Genomic DNA, 9,491 nt, shown 5'->3' on the forward strand with positions numbered 1-9,491 from the left:
TAGTGTGTGTGCGTATCACATGTGAAAAATCCCTGAGTGCTGATGAAAAATCTGAACTTAGCGTCTGGAAAGCGAAGTGCGTGATTGGTGGCGAATCATTATAAAAGTTCAATCATATTTCTTTTCCTTTTATCTTTTTTACTTTTACCAAAACTTGGATAGTGATTGTGAGATAATTTTGAAAAGGTCGTATTCTTTAAGCTGGTTTGATGCAAAATAAATAAAATTTAAAAAGCTAACTTTTTTTTTTTTGAGGTATTTGAGAGAATAATAATTATTTTATTTTTAAATGTTTTTTAAAAATATATTTAATGTAAAAAAATATTAAATTAATTTTTTTAGTGTTTCATGATGATTTTGATATCCTTATATAAGAATATAAAAGAAAACCTGAAAAAAATAATATGATATTTTTTAAACGAAAAATATTTTATATCACAATACTAAATATATATTAAAATGATATTTATTTTTACGGTGGCTAAATATTTTATATCACAATATAAATATATAAGAATTGCAAGTGCTGCCGACCAAATTTCCAAACAACCTGAAAATAACAAGGGATATTTTTTTCTTTTCTTTTCTCACCTCCAAATTTTGATGCCTACCAAGTAATTGTACAGTGTAGAACAACAAGGGCTTTGACTTTGCCTGCTACTAATAAGTTTTTTGTTGTGTTTTTTTAACGTTTTGTTTTTGTCGAGCAGAAACAGAGCAAACCACTACTCCAGAACTTGTTATTTAATCTCTATATATTTTGCTGTTTCTCCCTTTGATTTGTAAAGAAAGAAAGGTCAGGTTTAGGTCTCGGTTCGGTTTAGTTTGATATTCGAAGATCAGCAGAGAGAGATTAAGTCAACTCAGAATGGAGAGCACGCTGAAGGAGATGAGAGACGGAGCTTCGGTGCTCGACATGGACCCCAAAGCCACTGTCGGTGGTGGTGTTGAGGACGTTTATGGCGAGGATTGTGCCACTGAGGACCAGCTTGTTACTCCCTGGACCATCTCCGTTGCCAGGTTTGGTTTTTAATTTGTAGTAGTTTTCATTTTGATCGTCAGCTTTTGTTGTTGTTGGTAATAATAATACTGGGTTGTAGTGGATATACTCTGTTGAGGGATCCACAGCACAACAAAGGGCTTGCTTTCACTGAGAAAGAAAGAGATGCACACTACCTGCGTGGTCTTCTTCCTCCAGCAACTATCTCTCAACAGCTTCAGGAAAAGAAATTGATGAACACCATTAGACAATATCAACTTCCTCTTCAAAAATATACGGCCATGATGGAACTTGAGGTATTATTATATATGATCTCAAATGGGATCTATTTTTATTTATTATGGTGGGTCCAATTTTTTTACATTTCTCAAAATATAACACATATTTTTTTACTACTACTACTACGACAATAATAATAATAATGATGATGATGATGATGATGAAGATTTTTACTGTGGGGTTAACAGGAAAGGAATGAAAGGTTGTTTTATAAGCTTTTGATCGATAATGTTGAGGAATTGCTTCCGGTTGTTTATACACCGACGGTTGGGGAAGCTTGCCAGAAGTATGGAAGTATTTTCAAGCGTCCTCAGGGTCTATATATAAGTTTAAAAGAGAAGTATGGATATTTCTTTCCTTTGTTTTTACTTAATCCCGCCAATATTCATAATTTATGAGCTCATTTTAGGAAGTGGTTGGTTTTCTAGGGGGAAAGTTCTTGATGTGCTGAAAAACTGGCCTCAGAAGAGTATTCAAGTTATTGTTGTTACTGATGGTGAAAGAATTTTGGGACTTGGGGATCTTGGCTGTCAGGTATAAGGATATTTACTGGAAAGGGAAAAAAAGTTTCATTTTTCTTTGTGGTTTATAAAATATATACGTATGATTATGCTGAAAATGTTGCAGGGAATGGGCATTCCTGTTGGGAAGTTGTCTCTTTACACTGCACTTGGAGGAGTTCGTCCTTCAGCTGTAAGCATTTTCAGAACATTTTAAGTCTCTTCTCTACTTGACTGGTTTTCATTAGGTTTAAGATGTTGCTCGCATCAAGTGCTTCATATGCCCTTAAAGATCAAGTTGTCTCTTAACTGTTTTATCTTTAAAATAAGATCATGGATTGAGACGCATCGTATGGTTTGATATCTTGTCTGATGGGAATATTTCCTGTGTTATTTTTATAGTGTTTGCCAGTAACCATTGATGTGGGTACGAACAACGAGCAATTGCTGAAGGATGAATTCTACATTGGACTGAGACAAAGGAGGGCAACTGGCAAGGTTTTATAATTGAGAATACCTTCATTATGGTCAGGCATGTAAAATATAATTCGCAATCAAATAAAATTTGGTGTTTTCTCTCACTTCCAGGAATACTCTGAACTTCTCCATGAGTTCATGACTGCTGTAAAACAAAATTATGGGGAGAAAGTTCTGATACAGGTCAGATGCATAGTTGACTTATACGATCCCACAGTTTCATGTTCCTAACTCACTTCTGATGTTATCTACATTTTTCCTTACCAAATTTTGCAGTTCGAAGATTTTGCTAACCACAATGCTTTTGATCTGCTTGCAAAGTATGGCACAACTCATTTAGTCTTCAATGATGATATACAGGCATGAGGCTCCTAATCGTGAATCATTACTTAAGACACTGTTTCCCTACTTCTTTAATATGTTATTCTCTGTCTATTGCAGGGAACGGCTGCTGTTGTTCTCGCAGGGCTTATTTCAGCACTGAAGTTGCTAGGTGGTTCCCTGGCTGATCACACTTTCTTGTTCCTTGGTGCTGGGGAAGTGAGATTCTGTCTTTGCCATATGATTTTGTTCTTTCTTTTCCTTCTGCAGCATGGGAAAAAAGTAAAAGAAAAGAAAGAATTAGTCGGTTATAAAAGACTTTGAGAAGTAGACTATGGAATGAGTGATGACATTCTTGAGTGTTTAGTGTGAAAACATGAGTTTCTTTTCCTTTTTTTCCCCTTTGATTTAATGATTTCTTCGTTCAAGTTTTTCAGGTAATGATAGGACTTACAACATTATTGCTCATCCACATCCAATTCTATCCAGCATTAAAAATCTAGTGGTTAAGTTATATACGTATTGTTTGAGCAGTTAATTTGAAGTGTAGCTTTATGATTTTGCAGGCTGGAACTGGTATAGCAGAGCTTATAGCTCTTGAGATGTCAAGACGGGTATCGTTTTGCTCTTACAATATTCATGTCATCTTTAGTGATTCGTATCTTTTTACTGGGATTTGGAGTAACGCCATATATCACTCCAATTTATCTTCCATATATTTTTTTCATTTACATGTTTCTGACTTTTTTTTCCCCTCTTTTTTTTCCAGTCAAAATCTCCTTTGGAAGAGACTCGCAAGAAGATTTGGCTGACAGATTCAAAGGTAATACCGAAGCAGAATTTTTTATGACCTTGCTAAACAATTTATAGCTACGAACAAGCTCTGGAATTATTTGATTGCCTTTCATCCCCCATCTCTTAACACGACATAATTTTTCTGACAGGGTTTGATTGTTAGTTCTCGCAAGGAGTCATTACAACACTTCAAGAAACCATGGGCTCATGAACATGAACCCGTTAAAGGACTCCTAGAAGCTGTCAAGGTGTGGAAATCTGTTCAATTTTCAATTACCTGCTCTCAGCTATTTGTTGGTTCCTCATTCAGTTAGCCCACTTTCTCAGGCAATCAAACCAACAGTCTTGATTGGAACATCCGGAGTGGGAAAAACGTTTACTAAGGAAGTGATTGAGGCCATGGCTTCTTTCAATGAGGTTCAATATGTCCAAAGCGTTTTTCACGTATATTTGTGAATGATAATTGTATATCAACCAAAAAAAAGAGAGAACTTGATCATTTTCTATGAATGGCATTGCAGAAACCTCTAATTTTGGCTCTCTCCAACCCAACCTCACAATCTGAATGTACAGCTGAAGAAGCCTACACTTGGACTAAGGTAAAATCAACATTGTTTGTAATCATAAGTCATCACCGGGTTGAGGAAGCAGCCTCTTAGGGATCTCTACATTCTTTCTTCTTCAGGACACTATCTAAGCATGTGCGGTTAACTCTAAACTTATGTTCATTGCTTGATCTTGAATTGCAGGGCAAAGCAATTTTTGCTAGTGGAAGTCCATTTGATCCTGTTGAGTACGAGGGAAAAGTTTTTGTTCCTGGCCAGGTTAGACAACGCAATTGTCTAATAATTTAGTATTTGAGTTGAACATCAAGGACTGAATTTTGTGCTGTTCTTGTCCATCCAGTCCAACAATGCTTACATTTTCCCTGGCCTTGGCCTGGGTTTGGTCATCTCTGGAGCTATTCGTGTTCATGATGATATGCTTCTGGCAGCCGGTAAGTTCAAAGCATATCTCAAGGAGTACTTATTTTTCATTTAAATTTTTTCACAGTATTTAGAACACAATTAGTTGCTTGATTTCAACTCTTTGGTGATTCATGCTATCACGAGTCTCCTCATCAGAAGACTAATGTTTTTATCTGTTCTCCGTCTCTAATAACAGCGGAAGCCTTGGCTGGGCAAATTAAAGAGGAGTACTTAGCAAAGGGGCTGATTTACCCACCTCTCTCTAACATCAGAAAAATCTCAGTCCAAATTGCTGCTAACGTAGCTGCCAAGGCATATGAACTTGGTAAGTGTGGCTATTCTTGTATTATGTTTTTGTGGTAGGAATTCTGAATTTATTTGAATGTTGTGATCTTGCAGGCCTGGCTACACGTCTCCCCCGTCCAGAAAACCTTGTGAAGCACGCAGAGAGTTGCATGTACAGTCCCGCCTATAGATATTACCGGTGAATTGTCTGTATTACTGTTCTTGTGCATTTATGCTTTCTTTTGGTGTGAAGCTGCGTGCTGTCTTGAGAGCAACCGCTATAATAAGCAAAATAAATTGTCTGGGCTTGTAATATCAGTACCTTGTTAAACTAGTAAATGGAGCTACTTTTCTACTTGACTGGTAATGCGAATCAAGCCATGGCAGGCAACGCTTGCTGGTTGATGTTCACACGTTTATTGAGCACCATAATATAATGTAGATTTAGGATTAAATTAACTAGGAAAACTCATCTCTATGGTTAATGCTATAAATAATGTACAACAGGACACCACTAAAAGGAAGCCATCCTGCGGTGTGCAAGAGCTTCATTTTAATTTGAGAATTCTGATGGCAATTAACGAGTAGTAATTGTACAATGCAAGCTTGAAATGTTCTCCGGCAAGCTTAACTCTGCAGTTTGTTGTACACATTCAGATCAATATGAGTATCCTTGTAGCGTTGACCAAGGTAATCCCCATACATGACTGGAGGAAACCTGGTGAAAGAAATACATGCAGCGGTTCATAGAGAAGTTGAAGTAGATGTACAACTGATATGCACGCTTCCATTTTCAAAAAAACAGAAGAAGAAGAAGCCGCCCTATCATTTACTGTCTACACACATTCATATTGCACAAGGTCGGTGAGCATTTGCATGGAAAGGAATTCTTGTAATAGGCAAAACTCTTCTATATGGGAGTAAGATAGCAGCTATATTAGAAATCAACATCTGATGTAATCCATTTAGTGTGACTCCAGAACTTAAAGAAGCAACATGCTCAAATCCAAATAGCACAGATGCGGCATTAAATGATAGAAGAATTTATTACCAGGTGCAACACAAAAGAGAAATTTTCAACACAAACTGTTCAAAGGTACCAGTTATTGGGTTGTATATTCGTTTATCCCCAAATTCCCAGTCACTTTTCGCACAAGGACATCACAGATCAGTAGGGTTAAGCATAATAATTATCTGCTGCCTATAACAAATTCATGTAGAAAGAAACGCATGGAGATGTCCAGGCTGCAGTCACAAAGATTTCAAGCATGCAAAAGAAAAAAATTGAGGTTTCAACTTACTTGGGTGGATTTTTCTCGGACTTGCAGGTTGGCAAGCATTCGACAAGACAGTCATAACTAGGTTCCACAAAATAAGCAATCTGCCCAAACCAAAAGGTCAATGAAGAACTGTGTAACTGCCAGTAGGCAAATAAAAGCTTTTTACTTATGGGAGCTTTGAGATTTAGAAGGCACACCGGGCCATCAACATGAAAGGGAAAGGAAAATAACAAGAAAACATATATACTTACAGAATATCGCTCTTGACCATTCCCTAAAACTCTGTGCAGCGTGGACCTATGTAATATTATGTAGAGAACATGAGTTCCGCCTAGAGGAATGGTTAAAGGGGCAAAAAGGCAACAAAAAAAAAAGGAGAGAATTTTTGCAAAGTGAGGAAAATTGCATATGAAGATGACAAGCAAAGAAGCATTATGGTACCATTATGCTACTTTCATCTTCATGACAATCAGACCTTTTAATTAATTTTAAAGAATTAACTATAAATCCTTCCCAATTGCCAAATATACAGTATATATCTCCTTTAGTCAAGAATTTAAATCTCATTTTCGAATGGAAGGAAAATCTAATTCATGTGAAATATGTAGATCACATGCACAAAAATTACTTGAAAAGACAGTTGCTCCAGCGTTCCAGCATGTCACCAAGATTCACTATGAATGCTCTGTTCAAGATAAGCCAAAGTGAAAAGTAAGTCAATTTTCCCAAAGCAAGACAGTTTCCTCAACTATTTCTAATGGCACAAATGTGTATTCTGCTGTTAATCTTACACATTTAGCAATGTCAGAGTTGTGAATAGTTTACACTATCATATCATTGCTCATAAACAATAATACGGAATTACACAATGGAGCAGGCAAAATGATGGAGACATGGAATAGAAGTGTTCCAGTTTCATGAACCAATAGCTTAAATAATAATCATTTGAGGCACAATAATATTCCAGAAACTGAGCGCACAATGTAACAGAGAGAAGTAGAAGTGTTCAGGGTCATGATCAAATAATTTGACTAATAATGATGCTCACACTGCTTAAATATCAAGTTTGACCATATTATTAGCATCATCTTCTTTTTCCTATGTAGAGAGGTAAGAGGATTCTTCAGTTAAAATTAGTTCCAGATAGTCCCACAAATTGTTTCCAATTCTATATTGCTGCCTGCTGCAACTTTATATTGGTTGTAAAACTGAATATTCTTGGACAAATCAACAATTCAATAGCCATTTAATAGTTAAGCATTACTTCAAAGTTGCACGAATGATTTCCATCTAGGAAGATGTAACTCCATAAACTGAAATCAAATATATGAGGCTTCCATGTCAAAAGACCTGAGATTTTGGCATGTAGTTGTTTTACATGGTTGGACGTTAATTATAGAAATGGAAATGGATATCTAATAGACGGCACAATTTGCTAGAACTCCAACTGCTAGTATCAGTCAATTTCTAATTACAAAGAATCCAATTCTCTCATAGTCCTACAGAGCCTCACCCTTTCAATGGTGCTATGAATTCCCATACTCGAGGTTGAGCATCTTTATCCTTGCATATCTGCAAGAAGATTAAAAAAATGCGATAACTAATTAAGCTGTGCAAAAAAGAAGCTATATGTATATATATCATCACAAACTTTTCATACTTGGAGGCCATAAACATCATCTGTAGCTAAGAGGGTAATGAGACCATAATCAGTATGTGCTCCAGCTCCATATAATCCATTTGAGGGATCAGAAATCTGACCTGGAGACCAAACAATGAAACAAGATGTAAACCACACCTGATTGGACAATAACATATAAATACATCCCATGAGCTTTATTAATTAAATCGTTTAAAAGTATGACCTGGATACTTTAGCAATCGCAACAACGCAAGTGGCTGGCCAAGAATTTCTGGCTTATCAAAGAAATCAGCCTCCAGATCAAGTGCAAGTGCTATGATCCTCACAATGGCTCTTGCTACTTCTCTGTATTAATAAGATGCTAAAAATAAAATGCCAAATGAAATAGAAGCAAAATGATGAGAAGAATCAAGAGCAGGTCTTTGAAGCGACAAAATTGCCTGATCTCAAATATTCATGCATGGCATCCAATCATGAGCACATGCATACATCATGCACAAATAATTGAGATTGGCATCATTTACAACTATCCACAGTATTTCCAAATATGTCAGCAAGAGGCTTACAATGCCTCTAGGTAATACTTCTCCATAGTGTGCCTCCAACCAGGCAAAATATCTAAGAAACCAACCATGAAAAAAGAAGGAAATTTTCAATAAAAAGCTTTAACATTCTAGAACTAATAAGATAAATTTCTTGAATAAAAACTACTGAATCAGAAACAAAAGAGAAAAAAAGAAATACCATCTGAAGGCCAAACATTGGGCCCATAAAATGGCTTCTCAGCTTGAGGATCATCTTCAGGCACTTCAACTCCAATGTAATAACCCTCCTTATAATCTCCTACCACCATATAAAAAAACAAAACCTTGCATTTTTTATAATATATTCCATAAAAAAGAAAAGAAAAGAAAATTTTAAAATTGAAAGGAAAGAAACAGAAATTAGAAAAGAAACCCACCATGAACTTGATTATCAGGATCCAGGAGCTCATCAAAAAGAGGAGTGTAGCCTCTATGCTTCTCGTTCCTTAAAACTTTCATTTTCTCACTTAATGGCAACTCGAAAAATTTCTTGTTTTGCTCAAATACCTCCTCCATCAATTCTTCACCCATCCCATGATTGATCACGTAAAAAAATCCACAATCCAAACATGCCTAGTAAGGAAAAACACAAATGATTTTAACTATAACAGACACACAGTATACAGTTTTCTCTGTTTTTTTCTTTCAATTTTATTTCTTTCGAAATATAGAGAAGCATGAGAATTGAGATTATTAAATTGAATTACCTGTTTGAGAAGAGAAACAGATTGGTGAATATCGGGACTGGAAAGATCGATGCGATTGAGGAAGGAGACTTCCTTAGGAGCAGGACCCGTAGCATTACCAGTACCAGACTGCTTTTTCTCCATTTTTGTTTTGTTTGAGTGTGCTAAATTTTGATATTATAAATATGAAGTACTTAGCATGGTTACCCAATTAAATAAAAAATAAAAAATGAAAAAATTATTTTTCATACAATAGTTACTGCTCACCAAAACTCCATTGCTGGAACAAAAATAACCGTCCTAGGTATTGGAAGAAAGATAATCTTTACTAGGTATTGTAATAAAACAATTATCTTTTATAAAATTATATGAGACTAGATTTATAATTTTATTTTTGTAGTAAAATTATTAATTTAATATTAAAATAAAATAAGTTAATCAATAAACTCAGGGATATTTTTGTATTTTTAATTTTTTAAAATATTATAATTATTTTAATACTTTGAAAGAAAAAACTAACAAAATTCTCAATTAAAAATTTTATAATTTTACATTAATTTTATTATAAATTTTTAGAGTATTCAAGGTATTATTATAAATTATATTTATTAAATATAATTAAAAAAGTATGTTGTTGCAAATCTTGTATCGTTCAGCAACGTGTGAAATGTTGT

At 35.2% G+C, this 9,491-nt stretch overlaps 2 protein-coding genes across 2 annotated transcripts; one reads left to right on the forward strand and one right to left on the reverse strand.

Annotated features, from left to right (window-relative positions):
- The first annotated feature begins 525 nt into the window (after positions 1-525).
- On the forward strand, positions 526-5,036 carry LOC133673930 (NADP-dependent malic enzyme). The gene is made up of 18 exons (XM_062094866.1): positions 526-1,020; positions 1,101-1,296; positions 1,468-1,619; positions 1,708-1,813; positions 1,907-1,972; positions 2,182-2,277; positions 2,368-2,439; positions 2,533-2,616; positions 2,698-2,796; positions 3,144-3,191; positions 3,347-3,400; positions 3,522-3,620; positions 3,700-3,789; positions 3,894-3,971; positions 4,122-4,196; positions 4,279-4,369; positions 4,537-4,665; positions 4,740-5,036. Exons 1-18 carry the CDS (start codon positions 869-871, stop codon positions 4,826-4,828), a joined length of 1,776 nt encoding a protein of 591 aa, XP_061950850.1. The 5' UTR covers positions 526-868; the 3' UTR covers positions 4,829-5,036.
- A 44-nt stretch (positions 5,037-5,080) lies between these two features.
- On the reverse strand, positions 5,081-9,037 carry LOC133673931 (2-oxoglutarate-Fe(II) type oxidoreductase hxnY-like). Its single transcript, XM_062094867.1, has 11 exons — positions 8,839-9,037; positions 8,509-8,704; positions 8,292-8,390; positions 8,114-8,165; positions 7,771-7,892; positions 7,566-7,666; positions 7,419-7,477; positions 6,534-6,590; positions 6,157-6,202; positions 5,927-6,006; positions 5,081-5,343 (listed from the first exon to the last, which is right to left on the reverse strand). The coding sequence occupies exons 1-11, from the start codon at positions 8,959-8,961 to the stop codon at positions 5,253-5,255; spliced, it is 1,026 nt and encodes a 341-aa protein (XP_061950851.1). The 5' UTR covers positions 8,962-9,037; the 3' UTR covers positions 5,081-5,252.
- Positions 9,038-9,491: the final 454 nt, after the last annotated feature.

Source organism: Populus nigra, chromosome 15 (genome assembly GCF_951802175.1).
Source record: "Populus nigra chromosome 15, ddPopNigr1.1, whole genome shotgun sequence".
Lineage (NCBI taxonomy): Eukaryota > Viridiplantae > Streptophyta > Magnoliopsida > Malpighiales > Salicaceae > Populus > Populus nigra.

Coding starts and splice junctions, on each gene's coding strand:
- LOC133673931 (XM_062094867.1), bottom strand. CDS start 8,961: ATGGAGAAAAAGCAGTCTGGTACTGGTAATGCTACGGGTCCTGCTCCT. Junction 8,705..8,838: donor CTGTTTCTCTTCTCAAACAG/GTAATTCAATTT, acceptor TTTCCTTACTAG/GCATGTTTGGATTGTGGATT. Junction 6,203..6,533: donor TGGAGCAACTGTCTTTTCAA/GTAATTTTTGTG, acceptor AATATTACATAG/GTCCACGCTGCACAGAGTTT.
- LOC133673930 (XM_062094866.1), top strand. CDS start 869: ATGGAGAGCACGCTGAAGGAGATGAGAGACGGAGCTTCGGTGCTCGAC. Junction 3,401..3,521: donor TTTGGCTGACAGATTCAAAG/GTAATACCGAAG, acceptor TTTTTCTGACAG/GGTTTGATTGTTAGTTCTCG. Junction 4,666..4,739: donor TGCCAAGGCATATGAACTTG/GTAAGTGTGGCT, acceptor GTGATCTTGCAG/GCCTGGCTACACGTCTCCCC.